This window comes from Phaenicophaeus curvirostris, chromosome Z (assembly GCF_032191515.1).
Source record: "Phaenicophaeus curvirostris isolate KB17595 chromosome Z, BPBGC_Pcur_1.0, whole genome shotgun sequence".
NCBI classification, from domain to species: Eukaryota; Metazoa; Chordata; class Aves; order Cuculiformes; family Cuculidae; genus Phaenicophaeus; species Phaenicophaeus curvirostris.
Genome location: NC_091431.1, coordinates 13,653,524 through 13,680,602, shown reverse-complemented (window position 1 = coordinate 13,680,602; position 27,079 = coordinate 13,653,524). Strand labels below are relative to the sequence as shown.

General features: G+C 36.1%; 1 protein-coding gene across 1 annotated transcript in view; it reads left to right on the top strand.

Annotated features, from left to right (window-relative positions):
• The window catches only part of EDIL3 (EGF like repeats and discoidin domains 3), a 253,055-nt gene that overhangs the window by 61,519 nt on the left and 164,457 nt on the right, over positions 1 to 27,079 (top strand). The window contains exon 2 of the mRNA XM_069880337.1: positions 16,191 to 16,319. Coding sequence (XP_069736438.1) covers positions 16,191 to 16,319 — 129 coding nt within the window. The remainder of the gene's footprint in view (positions 1 to 16,190; positions 16,320 to 27,079) is intronic.

Genomic DNA, 27,079 nt, shown 5'->3' with positions numbered 1-27,079 from the left:
ATTTATTTTTTACAATGGCTACAGGCAAAGATGTTTTTGTTGGTTCCACACATCATTTTTAATAATCTGTGTTTTTTTCTGTTTAGTCAAATTTGTATTTCAATAAGAGTGGGTTTACTTACAAAAAGCTAATCAATAACCTCTGGACCTTATCTATGAGAAAATATCAGATTTTTTTAGTACTAGATATCTGATGGATTTATGAGGAAGTAGATTCTATGGAGGTAGTGATATTTTTTCTATAACAAATAGAAGCAATATAGTACCCTGGGAAATACAAGTTCATGCAACTTATATTTCCTGCTACTGAAAGGTAAGTATTTTCTGCAAGTGCTTAAAACTACAATTTTAAAACAGTGATTTTGAAGATAAAAACTGCTTTAACAATAATATTCTGCTTTCTATGTTTTTATTTTCTTTTAACAACTTTGGATTTTACTACATGTTTTTACTGCATGCTAATATGTTTTCTGAGAAGACCTGTTGTCTTTATTGCACTTTTGACAAGGAAACCTACCAAATTTACTTCTTGCTTACTTTCATTTAATCATAGCATGTTTCAAGAAAATAAATTACTGTAGTGGAGTGCATTACTGTCTCGCTTTGATCTATAATTTTTCAAGGTGCTTTCTATTGTAATGCATTGTAGTTGCTTTCAGTAGCCAAGCATTTCGGACTATGTTCTTAGGCTTACTTGGCAGCTGCTGCCTTGTTTTCTTTTCAGCCATATACCAGAGTAGATTTGTAAAGAAGAACCAGGTTGAAAAATTTTGAAATTGTTGTTTGAAGTGACTTGTCTTGAACTGTGTGCAATGTCCTAATACTTTGAATGCAGCTTTCATATATCAAAACCACTTTATTTCTGAATGATGTAGCAGGATACTCCAGCAAATACCTTTACCCAGCGTAATGACTGTCTCACCCCTTTTAGACCTTTTCATATAGCACAAATGCAAACAGAGGACAATTAGCTTTTCGTAATTTCTATGAATTGTCCTAGATACATCTTAAATGCTTGAACTAAGGAAGACTAGCAGGAGTTATTTACAGCAATTTCTGACTTTGTTACTTGCAATCAGGAATACAACTGAGGCAAAACTGATATGCCACTAGAACACACTGAAGGGCTGAAAAGTGTGTACATACTTCTAAAAATAATAGCTTTAAACTACAAAGCAAGAAAATAATAGCAGGTAAGTAACAAGTGGCAAATTGTAACAGGCTGTACAGAAATCAAAAAGTAAATCCTACTGACTGGATGAAGATCAAATAAAAATAAATGGGGTTGAAAAAAGAAGAGCTAATCAGAAGCTTATAAGAAATAGAAAATGTGATTTAAACACTGCAAGTATAAAAAAATAAAGTGAGGCAGGAAATAGGAGGAAAGGATAGAAGCAATACTACAAGGAAATAAAATCCTATGAACTTTTTTAAGAAATTGTTTTGGTGTCTATAATCAAGCAATGGAGACGATTCACATGCTACTTCTGTTGACAATATCAAACAGGAATAACACCATCAAATTACTGGAGTTGCTTTGGACTTGCACAAGAGTGATGCAAGTATCATTTGGATTTAAACCAATTTGGCTGTTTTCATTATAAGTTATTGCATAACAGCTCCTGACATAGAGGTCTCGAGCACCTGTGGTGTGATCCAGCTTTTTGGAATACTTTTGCTATTGACTTCCCTGGGAGATTTATTAGGCCTTAAACCTGCAGGAGTGCCAAGTGTTATGCAAATACTGCTTTTATCATTCAGGATATTCAGCACTGCTGTGCATTATGTACTCCTCTTTGCTGGTAATGAGTCAACATAATCAAGGGAAACGCTGCCAGTGTCCTGGCTATGGAGCTTTTGCAAAACAACAGCTTCTGCCTTCAGCTCTGATGGTGAGAAACCAAATTTAGGGTGGGGATAATGTTCTAGCTCCACAATGGCAACTAACTTCAGATGTGATTGCCTTGTGGTAGGCCTGAATCAGCTTAGTAAAACGTATTTTCAGATAGTTAGCTTGAGGTCAAGATCAAAACAAATAAATGACAGTAGTTAACCCATTGTGATCCTGGTCCATGGCATGGGTCCCTGGGCAGTACAGAGGCATGCACAGGGCTAGTGGCAATAATTTGAGTTTGGGGATGAATCATTAGCTGTTACAAAGAAAAAAAAATAGCCTGTCCTTTTAGGAAAAAAGAAATGGAAGGTTCCAGTGGCAAACACACAACTACAACACGCACAAAATAATGAGTGACTCCTTTAATGAGGCCCACAAATAGAGGGCAAAAAAAAAAAGAATTCCGTAATGAGCTCCTGGGTTGTTGTTAATAACTTCGTTTGAGAAAAATACATTGAATTTCAGACTACACTGTTATATTCTGTTTATCAGTCTCTTTTATTGTAGTCCCTCAGTTTTTCAAGATCAGGCAGTAGCAATCTATCACTGTACCCACAATAGCTCTTTTATATTTCCTGTCCCTGAATAACGAGATTTCTCTAATCGCCTGTTGTGCTTACCTACTGTGTTCTTTGTTGTTGGCATAAATTACTGGATAACTGCAGCAAACAATAAAAAAAAAAAATGACATCTATAAGTTAAAGCGTGGGTCTTCATTCTGTATTTGGGGAAAGAGAAAGAAACTAAATGAAGTTAATTGTATGATCACATTTGGAAATAAGTTGACATAGAAGGACAGAAAGAAGTAGGAGGCTGGTGGTGATTTTGCTCTGCTGTGTGGATCTCACTAGTTATTGTGGGTCAGCAAAATAAGCTGCATTCAGTCCCCTGGAGTTTTACACTAGAACACAAAAATGCATTCAGTCCCACAAAGTATACACTTTTACACTTAAGGCTTTATACTTCTATATGCTTATTTTCTGTATGTGTCCTGGAGGAAGATTTTATAATGAATTGGGAGAGAGTGGTTTTAGGTACTTTCTATATTATAGAGATGGCATGTGAGAAGGAGCAGCTGTTCTCATTAGAAGGGAAGCTTTACTTCTCAGGAGTATTCCACAAAACATTTTTGTGTCAGCAGCTGTTGATTCATTGAAATTGGAAGGCTTCGTAGATGTATAGTACTTCTGTTTTGATTAGGAGCTATTTTATTCCCAATATCAGAAACTCAAATGTGTCGTGACAAAGATTACTGACTTTTCTTTTAAAATCATCTTTAATTTTAAGATTTTTTTTGTAGAAAGAAATCCGTTGAGAACCACCATCTGAATTTCTAACTGCAGTAATTACTGTAAATAATTGCTGAGAATTGAACAATTTAAAATACAGTTGTGAATTGTATATTTGAAAGCATTAACACCCCCAATCTCTCTTGAATTGTACTATTTCTGTGTTTTGCCTGTTTAAAAACTCTTCATATATAATAAAAAAACCCTAGCAATTCTATCCATAACTCTAGAGTTTAAACTAGCTGTCTAAATCTGAATTATTTTTTTCTATTAATATATTTATTTCCTCTGCTAAAACAATGGAATGGCTTGAGCAGACTTCCACATAATCTTATAGTATCATAGTATCATAATGGTTTTTTTTAAAGTACAGTAAATTCAATCTACTCTTATCTCAGACTTAAATGAGAAATAGAATCATCGTTCTTTCATCTCTTTAGCTTGAAGGTTTCTGATGTTTTACAGAGCAAGTTAATTTTCCATAATTTTTTTTTGTCCATGAGAAACTGTACTTTCATGAAGTCTTCTGAGATGAAAGATATCTATGTCCAGGAGTCTTTTCCATTCTGGAGCTTCTATTTGTTCCTGAAGGTGGCATTGATCTAGAATTTTATTTTGTATACTTCATATATTTTATACTTTATATACATATGTGTGTGTGTATGTGCAAATAATACACATGTTGTATTGGTGTAGTGCTAGCACCATACATTGTTCTTACTCTAAAAAAGGTACAGTCTTCTGCCAGCATCCCGTGTTTGCAGATGGTAGGAGTGAAGAAAGTGGAAAAAGATCAGAAAGCATTGATGTACAGTGACAGAGGCTTATAACTTTTATTGTACCTATTAAACTGTAATCACCTTCATCCTTTTGTTCTTCTCTGCTTGATGAAAGAAGGCATTAATTTTCTTTAATAGATTTTATTTATTCAACATATACATTAATAATATTCACTATTTTCACCTCCTTTGTAGTAATTTTCCCTTCCTTTTATGTTTTCACTCTGCCTAGTCCTGTGTTTTTAAAAATACATGCTGTATATGCAGATTCAGGATGCTGTTAAGTGCCACAGAACAGCAATTGAATTTCAAAAATACACTGTGGACATTGTATACATAATTAATCACATTAACACTACCTGGATGTAGTTAATAAAGCAAAGCCACAGACACCTCCCCCCCAAAATAGCAGGCTGTTCAGGCACACCTTCCTTTTTCTTTTTCCTACTAATTAAGCCAGAGCAAGAGACTAGCTTTATTTTCAGGTCTGCCTAAGACATGCTGTTGAATTTCTGATGTGTGTGGGATGCGGAAGGGTAGGTCAATGACTTGGCCTTGAAACTAGAAGTAATTATAGTGCATTTCAGTTCTGCAGATCAGGGATTTTGTTTGCCTTGCTATGCCAGGCAAGAAACCAGTTCTTGTAGGAATATCTGCTTATGTTCAGAAGCTGAAACAGTATAATTGTTTAGATTAATAGTCAAGAATCTATAGTTACTATTATTAAAATAACAGTTAAGGTCCCTCTTACGATGTACTAAACCCATCACATTCTCAGACACTCCATTTGTGAATATCTTTCATTTATAGCCTTCTCTGCCAGACTTCTATCTTTCTTATTCTTTTTCATTGGCTATTCCCAAGTCTTCATTTTCCTGTCTTACCCCATACCAAGCAGCAAACAGAAAGCACATACCCATCTTTGTTTAGGTTTGGATTACAAATAACACTAGAAAATAAAAATAAATCTAAAAGCACTGCCAAGAATACAGTTTGTTAGTGCAGTGTGGCCAGACTGAGAAAAGGTCCCAACATACACAAATTATTTAATTACTTAACTTTCCCTTAAACCAAATATTAAAGTGTCCTTGGAGCTCAACTTAGAGTGCTTGTATGGTCAGTGTGAAAGAAAAACTGGGGAAAGCTGCAGGGCAGTGAAGCCAGGTGGTTGCTTAAGGTCAGGTCTGTGCTAGACGATTAAGTGTAATGCAATGTGCATGAAACAACAGTGACCATCAAAAGGTTTTATGTAATCCAATTTACCACTTTGGCTAAGTCCTTGTTTTAGGTACATTTGTGTCACATGCTGCTACATGCTCTTGGAGGTTCACACTCAGTTCTTGCCTCATAGATATATTGTTTCATCTAATTTTATATTGTATTTGGGGAAAGTTAAGGGAGAGAAGAAACCTTATACAAGTAACAATATCCTATATAATCTCTACTAGAGTCTTCATATGTGCAGAAGTTTCAGAATTTATTCTATTACTGAACAAACTTAAACAAATAAGGTAAAATTTGCATCTTTTCTTCTTTCTAGACTCTTAGCAAAGATTACCAGAAGGGTTTGCATCATTCGTCCACAGAGCTTATATGTTACTGCCAGCTGCATTTTCCAAAATAAACAGAATCACTTCTTTATTGTAGCTGACAGCTGTAATGCCCTTATTATTTCATAACTTCCACTGGAGGGACACATATATTCATCACCTAATTACTATTCTGAGTGCAACCAGTACTGTTACCTTCCTGTAAATTCAGAAAGAAAATGATGAAAACCAGCAATACTGTCGTATCTCCTTAGGTGACATGTCTTTTTTGATGGTCACAGAGCTTTCATGGTGATAGATTTAAATATCTGTATGGCCAAAGAAAAATGCATGAAATGAATGCAGTAAGATGGCCTAATTATAACAATGGAAACTTGCAGAATATTTTGTTTTATTCTCTTTAGCTGCAGGGTTTGATATAATAGAAGAGCTCATTGTAGAAAATGTTCACATAGGAAAGAGTGTTCAGTACCCGCACATTTGTTAAAATGGTTATCTAGTGTGCTAGTGGGCTTTGAAAGTGAATCTCTTGATTGGCTCCACATCCTATGCTCACTTTGCTTTCTCTTACTGAGGAGGTTTGATGGGCATGAGCTGGATTACATTCCCAAAGACATCAGAATAGAATCTGTACTCGGTGGAGATCCTAATAGTTACTGAAGGGTCTGAACCAACAATTGGTCACTTGGGCACAGTCAAATCGTGTGGAGGGAAGTGCATTTGATCAGCAGCAATCAAACATGCCCACCTCCCCACCCTCCCACCCAAAAGGCAGCACATCTCTATATGCCTCAGAACAGGATTATTTTTAGTTTCAATGGTCTACCCAGTTTTGAGAACAAAACAGATATACAACATATGTTCCTGGGGAAAGTTGTGCATGTCAAGTGATAGTATGAGATGGAATGGCCTCAAATTGCACTAGGGGAGGTTTAGATTGGATATTAGAAAAAACGTTCTTTACCAAAAGAGTGGTGAAACTTTGGAACAGACGGTCTGTGGAAGTGGTGGAGTCTCCTTCCCTGGAATTGTTGAAAAAGCGTGTATATGTGGCATTTCAAGACATGGTTTAGTAGGCATGGTGATGTTGGCTAACAGTTGGATTAGATAATCTTAAAGGTCTTTTCTAACCTTAATGATTCCATGACTCTGTGATTCTGTGATCAAATAAAAAATTCCATAGACTTCATATAGTGTAGATACAGAGGCCTGAGCATTGCATGCTTTGAAATTCTGATCTGCTCACATTGTGCCAGGCTGTTTTCTGATTTAGACACAGCCAGTGCTGACTGCTTCATATGGTATATTTTCAGACATATTTTGCAGTTTGGAATATTGCTTGAAAACAGAAAGTATTCCTCAGAATATACATTCTGAAACTTGCTGGAGGTGAATTTGTTTATGGTTTTTATAACCATATGTATTTTTGTTTATATGTAGGCCTGTATTTAGGGGATTTTATGGGATGCACTTGGTACTTAGGTGATTTTTCAAATTTTTTTAAAATGAATTATAAATTCTGTATGGTGTGTATTTTGGATACCTATCTTGAGATATTAAATGCTGCCCATTTCTTCAATAGCATTGACAACTCTTGTAAAAAATGTGACCAAAGAAGCTATTTAAGAGTGTATATCCGAGAACAGAAGTAACTAGACATCAATTAATACAATATATTTAGGCTTCATATTAGTTTAAGACATTTCATTTTGATGAAGAAAGGAGGTTATCACGAAATGTAATTAGAGTTTTAAAATCTGTAAATGGTGACTTTTTAATTGCTTTGCTTTCAAAATTTACGTAGGATGGAAAAAGATGAATTCACCAGTGCTGAGATTAATAATCACCAAGCAACCAGTGCCTGAATACATCCCATATAGGGCAAACAGGGAAAACAAAACACTTTCATTTCCACATATATGAAGTGCATATGAGTATGTAAATATGGATCTAAATATATGTGTCAGTGTGTGTGTGCGTATGCACATAGACACGCATCATAGTACTTCCAAACTGCTAACCTCAAAAGTGGTGGAACGTAAGAAAGAGAAATTGATAGGTGAAACTGAGATTTTATGTGTGGATGAAAACTGGGAATGTGTCTTTGAAAGTGAAAATTCCACAGTAAGTGGGGTTTGCTTTTAAACCATTTTGCTTTGATGATAGAATGGAAGCAACAGCTGGAAATGTAACTGTCGAGTGATGTAAGAATATGTGTACCCGAATGCTCTTAGTCCATAAGGAAATGGAAGAGGGAAGCTGTTGCCTGTCTAGTGGAGTTTAAACCACTTAAGACTGCTTATTTTAAAGGGCACCCTTCAAGCTGTGCTGCTGAGTTGACTGCTTGCATGGATTTTGTGTCCATGGAAAACAGAGGGTGTCAAGAGAGAAGTTTCTGTGTGTCTGACTTGTTTTCTGATTAGGGAGTAGAGGCATTTAGAAAACTGTGGAAACCATGAATATTTTGAAGAAAGATTTAGGAAGAGCTAACAATCAAAAGCTCAGCGTAGATTAAGTCAAATAAGAAATGTAGATCCCTGTACTAAACATATAATGGTCAGGGAAGTGGAGCCCACTAGCTGTTAGTGGAGAAGCCTGCAGCAGCCCAGCTGATTTTTGACAGAAATCACAGAAGCTGTATCAGGAGATCTGCAAGGCAGAGTAATTTCTGTCAAGAAATGTAAATATTTTATTTACTGAGACATTCCAAGTGGACATAGTCCTAAAAATCTACTGATCATCTTTAAAAACAAAGGACAGGTGACTGGAAATAATAATATATTCCTGTCTTGACTGATCTATTCCTGCCATCCCTGAAAGTTTAATTGAACAAAACATCTCAACAGAGAGACAGTTTAGCCTAAGTGCCTTGTATGGAAAGCCTCAGTTTAAGCTCTTGTTCTTTCCCTTTTTATAAACCTCACTCACTCCAGAGATCTGAACAGATGCAGAAACACAGGTTAGTTCACATTGAGTATAAGCAAGTAGCAAATAATTGTATAAAATTGGCTGACGTGAATGACAGCCGAAATGAAATAAACATGTGCAAGGAGTGCCTAGGTAATTTTTGCGAGCTCAGTTGTGTATGTTGAGAAAAGATGTTGTGGAAAGTTGTATGGATAGGGATTAGAGCATCTTCATTAAAGGCATTTATCACCTGTCTCCCTGTTTGTATAGGAAGCATCACTGCTGTTAGCTGATTTTGGATGCTAGGGCTGGTGTGTTTCTGATACCATCAGCTGATCAGTTTGAGGGAATATATGTTTTGCTTTGATGAAACAGTATGTCAACTGATGACAGCTTTCCCCAAATCCTCGTGACAGTTTGTGCGTGAAAATTTTTTAACAAGTTGTAAAAATATTCAGAAGTGTGTTATATAACCATATTCCTCCTTTAATGACTTTTGATTCATTTTTTACTAGTAAAGATTTGAAATGACAGGAGTAGTTCATCTTTTTCCCAGCAGAGCCAGTTGGCATAGAAATGAACTCTCTGCAACCTATGAAAAAGATAATTTACTTTTATAGCTGTTTTCTGTTTCTGGTTGTATTTCATATTGTCAAACATCAGATGCTTAAAAAGTCTGTAACAGCAGGCTGAAGTACAGTGACCTACTGCAGTTTCACTTTCAAACAAATAAAGTAGCTCACATGGTAGGCTTTTAGAAATGGAAGAGATTATACTTTTTTAAGGCAGAAGGCAATTTATTATGACAGAAATTAATCTCTACAGACATTACTTTAGGGCTCTACTGTAACCCTCAAAGTAGGGACACACTTTTACAGTATTGTACCACTAGACTAAATCCAAAGCTTAATTCAGTCCTTCAACTTCACTCAGGATTAATGTTTTAGTCCAGTCCCAGAGTGGTATTCAAATGAGAATTTTCTGCTTAGAATAATCTGATTTTCTTTTTGCAATACTATCTCTAAAAATTTTTGGTTTTCAAAAATCAGCTGGTTCACTCCCTTAAATTACAAGACTAGAAAAAATTAAATTTAAAGAAATGTTTACACCTGGTTTACAGGAGTGTGTTGCATTTCTCTCCCACAACTACAAGCTACAGCTTGTTTAAATACATAGCGTCTCTTGATCCCAGAGTCTTTCAAAAGAACCAGCAACTACCTCCATTGTAAAGAAAACTGTGATACAATCATGAATTTATTTTTCTGAGATTTACATTCACCTGTAACTTTTCCCATCCAATTAATAGATGGACATTTAGAGTTCATGATATATGAATTTTCTAAAACCACTTAAACAATCTTCCAGTTAGAAAGTTAGTTGAACCTTCTACCTGCATAGTATGCAAATCATGCTGGAAAACAAGCACAATGAAATGACATATATTGGTTTCTAGAAACTTTAACTTCCCTTTGAAATTATATGGTATACAAGTTAATTATTCAACTCTTTTTTTACCTTAGATAAAAAAAAAATTGTTACCTCACTGAAATTTGAAAGTACATCTTACATGTTTCTTAAAAGAACTGCAAAGATCATCTGTATTCGTGCTTATACTTTACATGTTTACACAGGTGTATCTTCAATATGATTTTATGGTTCTGCCTCTCAGTAGTGGCTCAGTTTTGGAGAAACAGATTTGAACTTGGACAGTATTCTGATGATTCTATGAATCAGAAAAATATTAAAGCTTTTTTTTCTGAAAACTTATTTTAACTCTGCTGGGAATAACTACCTTCTCAGTCTTCGTCTGAAGTTTAGTTGTTCTTCTGGGCTTCTTTTACTGTCCCTAGACCAAATCTCTATTGACTTCCTGTTTTCTGGGTTGTTTGTTCTTTGGTACCAGCTGGAGATTTCTTCTTTGTAACAAGTTTTATTCTCATGAAAGGGAATAGGTATTAATTTTATTTCTTTAGAGAGAGCTTTTAAAATAAGCTGTATTTCATGTGGCAATATAGCAAATTGGATAAAAATATGCCTTCTATTTCAGGTAGGAATGATTGTCCACCCCTTCCTATCAATGATAAAACCAAATACTTGAGCTACATAATACCCATATGAGTAAAGTATTATGTCTCCCTAATACCTTGCATGGCTAGCACCCTGAAATCATATGTCATTACATTTGCAACTGTTTACCTGTAAATTTTGTCATACCTTTTGTTTTAGTGAGTGTTAGCACCTTCTTGAACTCCCACAGCTATCAGTATGTTTACCTCAGTATTAGGTTGGATTTTTTAAAAATTTCATTACATTTATATTCATTGCACAGTAATTGCGTTCATAGTTACAATTAATGCACATTACACAAAAGAATAAATAGAGTTGAGTTTTTCCATGGACATTTCCCATTTAAATTATGGAAGAAAATGTGCCTGAATATGCAAGTCATCTTTCTTCTATCACTTCTTTCTGTGCAATTTGAAATCTTATGAATCTTTGCAATTTTTTGAAGACATCTTTCTTTCTTTGTCACCATTTCATATGTGTCAAGCAGATGTTTCTCACAGTAAGACTTCTGCCAGACATTGTAACAGTTATCATTCATTACAGTTATAACTATCTTATAAGATAGCTGAAGGAAACTATGTTTATTTCAGGCTTATGATTTTGTGTTTAGAGACTGAAATTATTCTCCTATGTCATGATACTGTATCTTAGCTCTTGGTGGGTATTCCCGTTCTCTCACGTTAAAGAGTAAATAGTTTTATGTTGGAGTAAGTAACTATTTTTATGTTTTTTCCTTGGCAAACATTAGTGAACTGTGAACTGATTTGCATATACTAATGGTAGCTGTCTAGTGTATGTGCTTTTACAACAAGGAGTGCTTTACAAAGCAGTGCTTGCAGGTGATTCTGAATGGTACCCAGTACATCTTCTTTAACTTTCATATCACAAAAAGTGGTTTTATAAACTCTACGAATTGCTGCTCTTGACAAGGATTGATGGCTAACTGTTACCATCATGGTGTGCTGCATTATTCATACACAGCAGCTGAGTTCCTTTTCTCAGGTTGTCCTCTGCTGTCAAGCAAAGTGTTGCACTCTTCAGTGAAGAATCACGTAACATTTTATGGGGTTTAAAGAAATATGCTACACAAAAGTGTAAAGTTTGACAAAGAATGGGTTTACAATTTTTGCTCTCCTTCTCACCATTAACTGCTTGTGGAAAGTAGCAATAGTTGTACATTCAGTATTTTGTTGAAAAGATTATGGCATATGTGTGGCTCTTAATAGAAGAGTTGCAGATTCACTGATAGTGTTATTCAGTATGTACTAAGGCCGTCATAGTCTCTAAAAAAAAGCATCATTGTTATAAGGGAGCAAATATATCGCCATTTTATTTGAGTTTTCCTATGCATATTTTTTCCAAGTTTGGAGAAGTAAGGAGAATTCTTAATTAAAATTCTGATTTTGAGTATGCGTGGGTCTCATTCTAATTTTATTCTTTTTGTTGTATTTTTATTTCTCTTAACCAAGTGTGTTTTCCAAAGAGAGAGTGGACGGTTCGCTCAAAGACTTACTTGATTTAAGAATGTTCTGAAGAAATTAAAGATAGGAGGAGAAATAAAAAGGAAAAAAAATCCCACAAACTTAGTATCCTCATGATCATTTAAATAGTTTATCTGCTCTCTTCCATCCATGATGTTATGCAAAAGGAGGAAATAAGTATCTGTGTATACATGTATACATAATATAAGCTACATCACTTCAAAGCAAGGGACATCTAAAACAGGAAAATTAAAAGTGTTCATGACTTCTGGCAGCTTTGGGTAGCAGCATGTGAGCACATCCTTTGCTGGTACACTTTTACGAATGCTTGAACCAAATTTCAATAGCTGGATGAGGTGAGATTTTACCGAGATTTTCCTAAGGATGAAGTAAAGGCAGTAATAGCTGAAGTACATATTTTATATACAGTCTTGACACATACTTTAATGCCTGAGTAGCCACGTGATAAGAACTGCAGGGTTAGTCAGACATAGTAAAGAAAAACATGAACTATTGTTTTTAATTGACATTTGACCCTTTTCAAGCCATTTCAGTAAAGCTACAATATTAATGCCTTTTAGTTATATTTTTTTTAATAACGGAATTCCTCTTAGGCTCTTTTTTTTTTTTAATTTACAGAAATTTATCAAATTGTACAGTCTGTTGCATGAACAACATATAACCTATAACTGGAAGTTCAACAGTACAGAGCACAGTTACATAAGAGTTAATGTAAAGCACATAATTCTTTCTTTTGGTTTATTTTACTATTCCATTTACCATAACTCTAAAGCTAAATTCTAAAACTACTGTTGTGTTAAAAGTTGTGTCCTATGCAACATAGTAGTTTAATGATAACAAATCCATTAATCAGTTATGTTAAAACAAAGTGCACCTGTATGAACTTTTCTAATAAAGAACAGAGCCTGTACAATTAAAATTTATTCATCAAACTGAGTAATATGTGTAACAAATCAGATTTCAATATTTCAATATGAATGGTCTCTCAAGAGACACAAAATGTAAATTGAGGGGAGCATCGTTGATGTAAAGGTGATGTTTCTCTTGTTCTGCACAGTTTCACAGGCACTAAGTCATAAATAAAGGTACTAACATTTTTAGTGAGTTTCACTAATTTTGGTATGCAAATTTGCACGACCTAACGTCTTTTCTTCAGCAGAATTATTGCTCACTTGTACCTGAACTTGCTCATTTCTCTGACTGCATCGTCATTGACATTATGTAATGGCATTTTTTTAACCATTGTTGTTTGAAGTACAGATTCTCCCTGTTTAGCATTACATGAATTAGACAGGATAGATATTTTTTTGTTGAAGATTTTTGATTTCTGTCCTCCTTTTTTTTTTTTTTTTTACTGCCCATTTTCTGTAGAGGTGTATTATTTTATTTCTGTGATGTGATACAGTGACAATTAAAAATCTACATTCGTGACTGACAGTAGAATTTGGGCCAAGGTTATGAGTCAAAAGAGCACTTAATGCAGTTATTCCCCGAGCATGGAAATAAATGCTGTTGTTAGAGGACAGCATCTGCTTTATTAGTCCCAAATTGCAGGTCGAGTCACTTTGCTTCAGACTGAAAAAGCCAACATGAATTTTCAGTCAAATGAAAACCACAGTTAAGTGTGCATGCTTTAGTCAAAGCAGGATTTCAGTTTCTGAAAATATAATGGAGAACTAGGGGTGCATTCTGCTTGTTAGTCAATTTAAAACTTACAAATGGAAACAATATTTTGTCTTTTTATCTTTCTTTTCCTTTGTGATATTGCAGAACACTGAATCTAGCAAAACAGTCCCCTTTCATTTTAAATGGAGTATCCATATGGATTTGCATAATAAATGTCGCTACTCCAGATACTATTTAATGTATTAATTCAATTAAATGTATGGGAATAAGGTTCTCAAAGCTTTTAAGTTAATAATAGTTGTTCTTTCACAACTAAATATCCAAGACCTATGAAGTAATAAACAAGCATCTTATGCTACCCCAATAATGCAGCAAGTGCTGATAGTGAGAAATCTTGACTTAGATTCAGTTAGGAAGACAGATAATGTCTAATCATTAGACAGGTAATGTCCTATGTCATTGCCTCTTTTCAGACAGACCTACTTCTCCATGAGCTTGACTATCTTCAAGACAAAACTGTTAATACCAAGAATGCAGACATGTGATATTTCTCTGTGTCATGAAGGCAGCCTAAAGCTGACAACTTAAAATTAAATACAATTAACAATCCAGTAAACTAACCCACAACTAGAGATCAGACTTTATAAAGGCAGTTTTGTACATCAGTTAAATATATTAAGTGATGATTAGGTGAGAATTCTCACAACAGACAGTAATCTGAAGTCTATGCACCAGAAGGGAATTGAAAACATTTTGAGTTCCCTTGCTACCAATACAGTCCAAAATATATTATAATATAGTACTACTGACATAAACAAGTGGATTTCTATACCTCTTCACATGGCAAAAGACTGGCAACTTCTCAATTGAAAAAAAAACCAAAACACCAACCCACATATAAAATAATGTACTTATTTTTTAATAATTACCTATCTGCAGAAGTTTCTTTAAGGTGCACATGCAAAAATTTTGCAAAACTAAACAGTACTGCAAAAATGATTTGTATTTCTAAAGACTGTACTATGCAATAGAGAACAGTGATCTGTCTTGTAAGGTGAAGCTTGAGATAGATAAAAAAATGCACCTATATAAATATGTAACAATTTGAGAAATAATATTAAATTAAAGCTGGCCAAGGCCTAGGGCATTCTTCAGAATTCCTTCCAGTTATCTCACTGGGGACAGGATGCAACCTGTGTTTCTGTGTATTTGTTGAACTGTGATAAGGTAGGGTTCTTTAAGGGTGTTAATACCGAGCAATTGCAAGGATTGAACAGACATTGTGTTCTTTCTTTTATATCTCTTCTTGAAAGCCTTTTCAAATAATATTAGATAGGAAATCAAAATAATGTGTTGTACATACTGGTAATACTGGAGAGATGTTCAAATTCTGAGTATATGAAGCAGCCTTGTGGTGCATCTTTCAGACTTAACAGTTTTCTGTTGTTGAACCCCTCACTGCTAATTGGATAGAGTGTCTTCACTGAAGAGCAGTTGCAGGTTAAGCAAAATCTACTTGTGTAGCATTATTTAGGCAGGCTGAAGCTACCCACTGTTCCATTACTTGCCCTGTGTCCCAGGGAGTTTTGAAGCATATCTGGGTCATAGCATAGCGTAGTTTTGAAGGAAAGTGTAGCTTGCTTTCTAACTGATTTTTTTTTTTCTCATTCTGCAGTCAAAAGGAATTGTGAGAGAACTCTACAAAGTTACTTGGGATGTGGAGGGGACTGTCAGGGAGCACTGAGGGACGATGGCATCTCAAGTCCTTTAGCCTCCATCTCTGCCATGGGGTTGCTGTGTTACAAGTCATAGTGAGTGACTCCCTCAGGGCACAGTGTGAACATACAGCAGCTCTGGGCACAGAGCATTGACTGGATATAAACTTAGCATTAGAATTAAATTGCTCAAAACACTTCAATGGCATTAGTCAGTAGTGTTACACTTTATCCTGGGTTTGCCTATTATTGATCTTTGTGTGACTGATATAAAGCCAGCATAAAAGCACACTGCTGACCTGAGTATTGTGCTCCATGTTTAGCAGAAATATAGCTGTGTGCCAATATTTGATCTGGATCCACTCTGTGCTGTTTTGGTGATCTAAGAGTGCATAATTGTGGAGTACCTGATGATGTAACCGCAGACATGATTCTTTGCTTATGAACCTAGTAATAAGCTAGTAGCCTGAATTGAAACCACCATTCAGCTTTATGTTGAAGGGAGTCTGGAGAGGTTAAATCCTGGGTAAATTCGTTTCCAAGAAGACATTGTAAAGACTTCAAATAAGAGAAAGCACACAATTATTTTTATTTAGTGTTTATTACTATCTTTTGCAAGTGAATAGCTGTCAGTGCGTCTAAGAGGATCACATTTTATGCAGTAGATGTCTAGGGGAAGATGATTATACAGAAATGTGTTGTTAATTAAATATAAAACTGAATTAGCCAAAAGTTATCCAAAAGATATAGAGGTTGTCATTCCTTTCTATTCTTGGTTATCAGTGATCTACCATACTTAGAGCATGCACATACCTTTTGGGAAGTTTTCTACAAGTGTCTTGTTTTTCCTTTAACCAACAGGGGATGTGTGTGACTCCAACCCATGCAAAAATGGTGGGATCTGTCTGTCAGGGCTGAATGATGACTTCTACTCATGCGAATGTCCTGAAGGCTTCACAGGCCCCAGTTGCTCTAGTGTTGTGGAGGTTGGTAAGTGCAGACTTTAAATGCTGGAGTAGTTACTTGAGTATCCTGTTAGTCTGTGGCTGGCCAACCATTGATGATGTCCCTAGTGTTATATGTGGTGCTGTGGTCATTGCATTGTTCATTATTGATTTCTTAACCGTATCTCTATATTGTAGATACCTGTATCAAAATTAACAGACAGATTCTAGTATCTGGCAAGTGTTTCTGTAGAATGTTATCACTCAGAAAAGTTCAGAGGTCTAATACATACAGAGAAAAGATCATAGTCATGACTTAAAATGACCAACATTTCTCAAATGTTGTACAGATACTTCTGTACCTCCTACTGATCAATGCCCATTTAAATCTTGGTTTCTAATAGTTTTATGCCTAGGTCCAGAGTAAAGAATAATTACTTAAACAGGTAGAGTTGCAGAAACAGTCTATGAGAAATCAGAACAGAGCATAGTAGTCACTTCTTTGAATTTCCAAACCATTACCCAGTTTAATAAGTCATAAGATGAGGGCATAAAGCACAAGTCAAATGTACTGGAATTGCGTGATATATGTTTGACTCAAAGTGAACGTGATGCATGTGGTATCCGAAACATCCAGCAGGTCAGGCCACCATCTGAAGGAAATCGTGAAAGGGAAGAGATGGTGGAAGCCTAATTAGGTAGTAGGCTATCCCATCATTCTCAGTGAAACAGAAGATCTGCAAGTTCTTCAGACTCTTATATTATCCTGAAGTAAGAATGAGTACATACAGAAGAGCAAAACAATAAATAGACACTACTGTTTAAATAAGTAGATTTTCTCCCTCTTTCTTCCATGGAATTCTGGAAGATAGAATAGGAAGGTAAAAGATTCTGAAAAGCACTGACTTACAGAAGAGATGGCAGTGTCTCTTACTTTGTTCATACCAGAAAAATGCACAAAGGTTCTACAGCAATATCCATTATCCAAAGCTTTTGTATGCCCTACCTGCTTTTCTCTTGCTGACAGCCAAAGTGTTTGAAAGCTGTGCAACCCTCCGAGTATATAATCTCGTATGTCCAAGTTTGTGATTCATCAGTGTGTTACACTAACATACTTCATTTTGTGACAGCTGAATAGTGCTCACACATTTTGCTTCTGCCAGTTGTACTGTAAGACAGCAGCCTCAGGCAGAAAGGCAACACCAACAGCTTTGCTTCTACAGATGTCTCGTGGAAACTCAAAGCAAGGCTTACCACCTCTGTAACACTGCAACCATCCTAAATCTGTGGGGGTTTCATTTTTTGATTAATAAAAAGAGGCTACCCTGGCACAATCTGAATATAGTGTTCCGAAGTTTCAGTAATCCCTCTCTATCATGCAATAAGGCCAGCAGAACTTTTTTCTTTTCTGAAAATGATGTCACCATTGTTCTAGGGGTGGTCTAGGTTTCCACAATGCAATTTTAAGACAATTTCTATTTAATTTGATTTCCCTGAAGATAAATTTTCTGCAGACAAAGTCCTGTAAGAGAATGACTTTGTTCTGACACCAGCTGCATATTTTCTGACTGCAAAATGTCATATCAGCTGGTTATTACCTAACATTTGAGTTACACAATAAGCTGCCTGTTCCCCTGGTGCAGCAACACAAGCAGCAGGAAGACACTGCCTTGGACTCCTGTTTTCCATCTCTTTCCTACCATTTTTATGTATGCTTAAGGGACCCTTTATCCTGCAGTTATTTATTATGCTACACTAAAATGACCTTGACATGAATTTACTGCAGGAAACTTTTGGATTTATCATGTGCCTGATTGGCAGGAAACTGCTCATGACTAGGAGGATGCTTATTGTCAGTCAGTTGGAGATAAAAGCATGTTGTGATAATTGCCACTGTAATTTACAATGAAATAGGGCTTTAAAAAATACACATATACTTAACTAAATTCTTCAAACACATCAACAAAATTTCAGTTTAGAAAACAGAGTAAAGCATTAGCAAATAGTAAGCTTGAGAGTATGTAGTAGTTACAGTGCTTATGCAGGCAGAAAATTACATTTTTAGTTTGCAATCTAGTGGGATTACCTACTGGACAACATTGGTTAAGTAAAGGACTTCTTAATATTACTGTATTAACTAGTATCTAAAGTGTTAACTTAGTGTTTGTCACATATGTTACGCCACATATAGATTTAGAGACTAACAATTACTTCTGAAAACTTTAAAAATGATTTCCAAAATGATCTTTTACTTTTTAGTAAAGGCTGTCTGAGGCTTATATTCCCCTACATGGAGTCATATAAACCACTGAAAAAAATGTTTTTTCAAGGCAATATTTTGTTTTTTCCTATGAAAGTGATGATAAGTAACTGTTAGTCAATTAGACTCCATTAGTTCAAATACTGGAATGTTGAAAGGTGGGCCTGTAAGGAGCCCAGCAGTGCAGACTCCATGTGATCACTTTTACCAAGGTGTTTGTTATCAGATGTAAGATTGGTAATGGAATGCTAACAAAGGTTTCTTTTCTTTGACTTTTTAATGAGTTATTGCCCATTTATCTTAATCCTTAGTATCTCAAAAAGGTTTCTTGATGACTTCCTGACACTGAGTTGGTTAAAAATTAGGCATATAGGTTGTCAGGAAGCACTGAGTAAGAAGAAAAAGGAAGGGGGGGTGGGGAACAAAACAGAGAAGAGCCCATGTCAGTCTGTCTTCTCTGGAAATGGCTATACAGCACATTTTAATAGTAATTGATTGTTCTATGTGGCCCTCTTATTAGATACTCCACTATTAGACTTTATTCAGTCCTGTTAACAAGATAACATTGATCTCTGGACACTAGCTGGAAAGTCACGAATATTCAAGGAACAAATCTCAGCCAGGAGGATTTCACAGTAAAAGATAGCAGCAATTTTACTTAATTACACACTTAAGTGGCTAAACAAAAGAAGGCCATACAGATAGAAAGTTATACATTCATGTACAGGAAAGAAAGATAGATTCATACTAGTACATAAAGGTATGAAGATTAGGTACTTAATCAAAAGTCTTACCTCAACTGATCGACAAAGGTTTGAGACAGTTTGGGAACTGCATGAATAGTTCAAGAACTCAACAATGTAACTGCCGTTATTACCCTGGAAAAACTAAGATGTAAAATAACCCTAAATGATCCTACCACCTTATTTTGGTCTAAGAAGATTCATTATTGCTGCTGTTTTCTAAATTTATCCATGTAAAATCCTGACTAATATGCCATACCTTTGCATTATTTTCTGATCCTATAATGTTGAGTGCACCTGGAAGAAAATTTTTGTAAAATACTTGTAATAAGAATTTATATATTATAAATTACTAATCCTGTTCTGATCCTGCTCTTTCTGTAATGGTAATCCTGCTTTATTTCCTATGTTTTCTTATACTAAATACTATACATAGTCATGCTAAAAGAGTTGATACTAGATGGTAGACCTATAATATCCCCCTATTTATGTAGCCAGGTCATTCTAATGCTCTGTGCATCCTAATAGATTCCAAATATCTGATAAACTAGTGAAAAATAAGATTGAGGCAAGCAGGAAAAAATATACTGTCATTCTTTTCAGCACAGCACATCTTCCAGTGAAGCAGAAAAGGATTTAGCTAAAGAGATAAAAGTGAAAGGTAATTACATCAAGCTTCCCAAAGAGCAGGATGTTTTCCAAAGATAACAAGGACACTATGGCCCGAGTTACCTCTTTAGCAAACTCCTATCTATATCTTTGGAAACATGAATATTAACTGGATTGTGAAAGATTCATATATAATTCACATTGCTGTTGAAATGCATTATAGACAAATTGACAGATGTTGAATCATTTAAATAACTCAGAAGTAGTTCTCAGAAGTCATGTGAATTACAGAAATATAATAAACTGCAGTTGTTACTTACAATCAATAGAAGTCTTTAATGCGTCCTATTTCGGACAACTGTTAATGTGCATTGTAATCAACGTGAGTAGCTCATGAACGAGAAGTAGCTTAGTAATGGACACTGTGTAAGGGGAGCAATGATAGTGTGGCTATATATATTTAAATAATACTGAGGGAATTTCTTTAATAGAAATTATTATTTTTTTTAGTGTGTGAGCAGGGGAAAACAAAGAGAGAAATATATGGCTGAAGGTAAACATTAAAGCAGCTAAGTTTAGCATGCCATATGACTGTAAAAGTATGTACCATAAGTGACCATACTGTTCACCTTTGAAAAATGTGCAACTTAAAACTATGCAGTTATGATCTTCTGAATCTGGAATTCAATAGCTGTCTGAGAAGATAAGCTAATGAACATGTTTAGTTTATGTGAGTAGAAAAATAAATGATATTCAATGACAGGGAAGATAAAGGAGCCACAGGCACATTAAAGAAGACTTGGAAACACTCTCCAAAGTTTCATTCAAATAAGCTGTCAGTACCCCTTTTGGAAAGTGACTTTACCTTCTGTGTCAGCTCTCAATACTCACTGAGAGGAACTCAGTATAGAAAACGATGGTAAAAATCATAGAATCATACAATCATAGAATCACCACTGGATCATCGAGTCCAACCATTCCCACCAATCTCTAAACCATGCCCCTCAGCATCTCATCCACCCTCACCTTGAACACCTCCAGGGAAGACGAGTCAACCACCTCCCTGGGCAGACTGTTCCAGTGCCTAATGACCCTTTCAGTGAAGAATTTTTTCCTTATGTCGAGCCTGAAACTCCCCTGGCGGAGCTGGAGGCCATTCCCTCTTGTCCTGTCCCCCGTCACTTGGGAGAAGAGCCCAGCTCCCTCCTCTCCACAACCTCTCTTCAGGTAGAAGTAGGGAGCAATAAGGTCTCCCCTCAGCCTCCTCTTCTCCAGGCTAAACAACCCCAGCTCTCTCAGCCACTCCTCATAAGGCCTGTTCTCCAGCCCCCTCACCAGCTTTGTCGCTCTTCTCTGGACTCGCTCCGGAGCCTCAACATCCTTCTTGTGGTGAGGGGCCCAGAACTGAACACAGGATTCAAGGAGCGGTCTCACCAGTGCCGAGTACAGAGGGAGGATAACCTCCCTGGACCTCCTGGTCACGCCGTTTCTGATCCAAGCCAAGATGCCATTGGCCTTCTTGGCCACCTGGGCACACTGCTGGCTCATGTTCAGTCGCTGTCAACCAACACACCCAGGTCCCTCTCCTCCAGGCAGCTTTCTAGACAGACTTCTCCTAGTCTGTAGCACTGCATAGGGTTGTTGTGCCCCAAGTGCAGGACCTGGCATTTGGCCTTGTTAAACCTCATGCCATTGGTCTCAGCCCAGCGGTCCAGCCTGTTCAGATCCCTTTGCAGAGCCTCCCTACACTCCAGCAGATCCACACTTCCAGCCAGCTTAGTGTTGTCTGCAAACTTGCTAAGGGTGCCCTCTATGCCTTCATCCAGGTCATTGGTAAAGACATTGAACAGGGCTGGACCCAGCACTGAGCCCTGGGGAACCCCACTTGTCACTGACCTCCAGCTGGATTTCACAGCCTTTCCCACCACTCTCTGGGCCCGGCCATCCAACCAGTTTTCCACCCAGGAGAGTGTGCGCCTGTCCAGGCCAGAGGCTGACAGTTTCTGAAGCAGAATGCTATGAGAAACTGTATCAAAGGCTTTACTAAAGTCCAATAAGACTATGTTTATTTTAGAAGAGTGGCAAGGCAAGTTAATGATCTTATACACAAGGGACAATCAGAGGCACAAGTTTCTCAGAGCCACTTCTAGTTAGGTTTTGAATATTGCCAAGGATGGAGACTTCACAGCTTCTCATGCCAACCTGTGCACCTCAGTGTGCACAGTTGAAAAACAAGCAAACAAACAAAAACTTCAGATCCTCAAATATGTTTCAGTGGCATTTTGAGAATTTAAGTTTCTACTTATTGTCTTTTGTCCTGTCACTGTGTGCCACTTGGAAGGCCCTGGCTCCATTGTCTTTATTTCTATGAATTTTCTCTTTTCCATGCTAAATAGTGCCAGCTTTCTTAGATGTTCTTCATATGCCCAGTCTCCTAGTGATTTTAGTGAAATAATAACATCCCTTAGCCCACTGGCAGTGCTCTCCTTATTTCAATAGTTTACTCAGTACAGATGCCCAGGATATGGGAAGCAGAGCATGGACTCCTGATTTCAGCCCCTGCTGTCACTGCTTTATGTACAGTATCACCCAAATTAACTATATTTACAGCTATCATGACAGAATCTAGCTAAATTACTTTTTCACTGTGTTTCTTATTGACCACAAGGAGATTTTGTTACATGGCAGTGAGTTCTTCAGTAAGGTGTCATTATGCTTTACTCTGTATACTAATGTATTATTTGGAAAAAATGCAAAGGAAAGGAGTTAGTTTAAATTTTTGCTGTTTCAATGGTTCTGTGGGTATAAAAGTGAAACAATAAAATGGTGAGTTGGGCCCATGTTTATTTCAATGTGGATGTAATAGCAGGTTTCATGGTCAGAGGTCAATCTCTTCAGGGAAAAGAGTGAGATGGAGGGGGAGAGGGTGGGTAGAAAACAAGTTCTTCCCTGCCTGGCTGTATCTATGATACCTGTTCGGATTCGTTGTTGATTTCTTTCCTTGCAGGGAAAGAGAGAAACTGCTAGTTTTCTTCAGCAACAGCTTATTGCTGCAGAGGTTTGAATAATCATGTCCAGGTTTCCACTTCTGAGCAATGAAAGAAGTTGTTAAGTGGAGCCCTATCAACATGTTATCTTATTAAATAAAGCTTATTTTCTGTGAATCTGGTTTTTGTTTGTTTTATTTTAGAGGGAAATATCCCCAGGGTATTTGCTAAACTATTTAAAGTGCACTCTTGTATTACTTTATGATTAGAATTTGCAGTATAGACTACTAAATTTCCTCTTAGTAAAGCTGTAGCAGTTATATGTCGAGTATGTTAAGGGTATTGGTCAGTGTTTTATGTTCTGAAGTCTACAGCCTATAGCTTCACTGTACTGTTACAGCAGTGTTTTATGAGGAATTCATTATAGAACAGATTTCTAAACAGGAACTATCACATAATCAGAGCGCACAGCTCATTAGGCGACATTCTCAAAGGTTATGGAATTCTGTTGAAAGACAATCAATAGACATTAATAAAAAAAATTGTCAAATTAAGCCTTACTATTTAGTTTCTAGGTAGCCTGAAGACTGCATACAGCACCGAAATCTAAATTGAGTAGACTAAATTCTTCTAAGCAGAACAGCTTAAAAATGGCATTAAATGCAATGCAGAAAATGTTTTAAGTAAAAATTGTACAAAGTCTGTGCCAAGATAGCCACGTTTTGGTGTTGATTGCCAGCAAATCTGTTGTGAAAATATAAGCTCAAGTCAAAATCACTGAGAATGCTAAAATACTGGATATTCATAGAATTATAGCATCATAAAGTACCAGGTTGGAAGGGACTTCAAAGATCATCTGATTCAACTTGCCTCGGCAAAAGCACAGTCTAGAAAAAGATGGCCCGGCATCTCAACACCCTTGTGTTGATAATGTCAGGGTCAATAATTTTTTATGGAGATATGTGGTTTTACCACATCATGTAGCCTGAATTCTACCTTACTCTTTCTAGCTTCAGAGGTAAAAAATCGAGCTTATGTCCAAGTGAACCCCTTGTACAGGTTTTTCCAGACTTCAGAATTGCCTGGTTTACAGTGGAATCAGTGCAGTGCATCATTCAAAATGAAGATTCATGGATAACTGGAGAACTTGTGCCTCAAATTAATAGTCTAATGTTATAGATATATCCAGAGAGGAGTAGCTGAAAATATTGATTTTTAACCTCACTGATTACTTTTTTTGACATATGAAATAATATATTGACTCTCCTAAATCAAGGTGCAATGATAGTTCTCAAGCAGATGTTCAGCTCAAGTAATACGTTTGAAATACTAATTATGACACCAGAATTTATCAGAGAATATCATGCCTTAATAATTTTGGTCATTAACATTATAACATAAATATGACTGAATTATTTTTAATCATTATTTTATAGCATCATCAAATTGAGAAATCTGGACACCTGTGATACAAAATTAAAAACTCCCAGTATCTCTAAATGAAATTATTAATGTGCTTCCTATAGTCAGCTTTTCACTTAAGTCCTCATTAACCATTCTGGGGCCAAACTGAAAAGAAAAAGGATGCCTGACTTTTCAGGCCACTAAATAGCTGAAGTATGAAAATCCATCCTGAATAACACCCAGTGCCACATCAGTGTGGCTGTACCTCTCCTCATGTGTGCCGTTTTCCTTCTGCTGTGGGTGCATGTAAAGATGAGCAAGTGGCATATAGCGTCTTTTCACACCTGAAACAACTATTCTAGATGATTTACTAGGTAAACAAAAGAAGACGAGAGAAACCAGTAGCGGTCCTTCAGTCTGGTTATTTATAGATGATATGAGCTGGTGCAGCTCAGACACGTCCAAGTAAATAGCAACATGCCTAGACAAAAACCTAACCTTGCCTTGACATGAGGTGAGAAAGGTAAGGAATGTATCACTAAGCTCTTCATAAACTAGCTGTAGCTGGGATATAGAGCAACATCACTTCAATGCATTCACAATCCAGATTACCCCAATGTCTCATTAACTTAAACTGTAGGGTTATTGAATAAAGGTGTTTCTGTGAGAACTGAAAGGGCTTTTTTCTTCTAGTTATATTGACTGATAATTTTCATAGAATTTCAGTCATGAACTTTGATATTTCAAATCCTGATTCCTGTTTTATTAGATAATCTTAAATAATTCCCCCCTTTTTTATATTCCTTGCAATAAATCCTGTATTTATTCAGCAGACTAGTAGAAAAAGCTTTCAACCATAAACTTTTTAGGAAGTTCCTATAAATACAGCTATGTTTGAAAACAAAAAAAACAAACCCAAAACCAAACCAACACAACAAAGCAAACTAATGAGAAATTAAAATATTCAGTTATTTCCCTCATCCAGGTTAAACGGGATTCTGTGGGTACTCCTTTGCTGAAAAAAGTGAAATAAAAATCTCATTTAATGTGTGTACCAGCACAATTCTTCTACATTTAGAGTTTTACCCACTTTTACCAATAATTTTCAGGTTTTGGCATACCTAAGGACAAGGTATACTTGTCTAAGACAATACCAGCTGTAAATGACCAGTTTAAAATCTTAACAAGTTAATTTAGTATTCCAGAACTGCACAGAAAAAAAGGCTAAGAGAGTAGAGTAGATAGATTATTCTGCACTGTTTTAAACACTTAAGAGGACTTTGCAACTGGAATAGAGTGCTGAACGGCAGAGATCATCTTGCACCCTTAAGCAAAAGACTTAACAGAGATTTTAAATAAAAATGGTGTGAGCATACAAAGGCACCAGATCCCACAGAGTCACAGAGTGAAAAGAAATTTCTTGACTGCTAATAGCAACCTTTCCCAGTAAGACAGATCAAATTTATTCAGAGAAACATCTGGGCTCTCTTCTGCCTCTGAGCGCAAGAATACTTGTTATTGGAGAAAGACAAAAGATTTATGAACTATTGCATGTCTTCCTAGTATCAAAAATATTTACTAATTCATTAGTTTAATTATAAATAAATATACATGGGGAGACAAAGGTAAGCAAATGTGATTCCAAACCATAATGAATTTTGCTCTGCTTAATGAGCCATTTATTTTTAAATAGTTTTGCCAGAAATGTCTGGAAAATAACTAGGAGGAGAAAGAAAGAAACAACAGTATTGCCCATCTGTTTCTGTGTTTCAATATTCAGCTTTTAATTTTCATTCCTTTTACTCTGGAACTGTACTGCATTTAGAACTTGCATTAACCTGAACACCATCAGGTTTTCTATGCTATCATTTTGCCTAAGAAGTCTAAAATCTTTAAATCTGAATCTCCTAGGATGCCAGAATTATCATCTCATTAAAGACCAATTTGCCTTTTCAGCTAAAGGGTCAGCTTCCTTCTAGCATTTTTATTTTAGTAAGTTGTTCCCATGCTGTTGAGTCACATCCTTCTGAAAAAAAAAAAAAAAACACCAAAAAAAAAAACCAGGAGCACACTAAGCACACTATATAACAGAAACAAAAACAGGGGTGGTACTTGAAGAACATTTATTTCTTAATTCTAAATTTTATGATAAATTAGGTCATCTATTCTCTTAAAAAAACCATCAAAACTACTTACTTTTCATTACACAAGAAACCAAAGGAACAAGAAAGTAAATCTATAAAGCTACCACCCTATTTCTAGCAAAACAGGAGAGTATGTAATCCCTGAGTTGTGTTGATGATTCTTAATGAGTGTTGCATTTTAAAAGTATAAGAAGTTCTACTACTTTTCATTTCTTAGGAGTTGGCCAAGAACATATGCATCTCTCATTTAATATTTGTCAAAGATAATGGCATACTGCTAGTAATTTAAAATAAACTATATATCCTTTACATGGCTTTAAACACAAAAAATACAAAAACATTAGGGGAAAAAAAACTTGGACAGGACCAAGTCTGTGCTGCAGCTGGCAAACATCTGGCAAGCATAACATGAGACTCTGCAGGAAACAGCCCTTCGTTCTATCCAGTGCTTGCATGGCCTCATAGAAAATACAGATCTCCAGATCCTTCTTCAACATCCAGAAATAAACAACACTGAAAAACAAAGTCAACATAATACAGAACTTCACTACAAGCAGCCTAGGAACGTCAGCAAGTCTTGCAGGCACCTGGACTACTTCAGAGGTATTAATGGATCTGGAATGTGCATGAAGTTGTGTACCAGCATATTTATTCCGTTA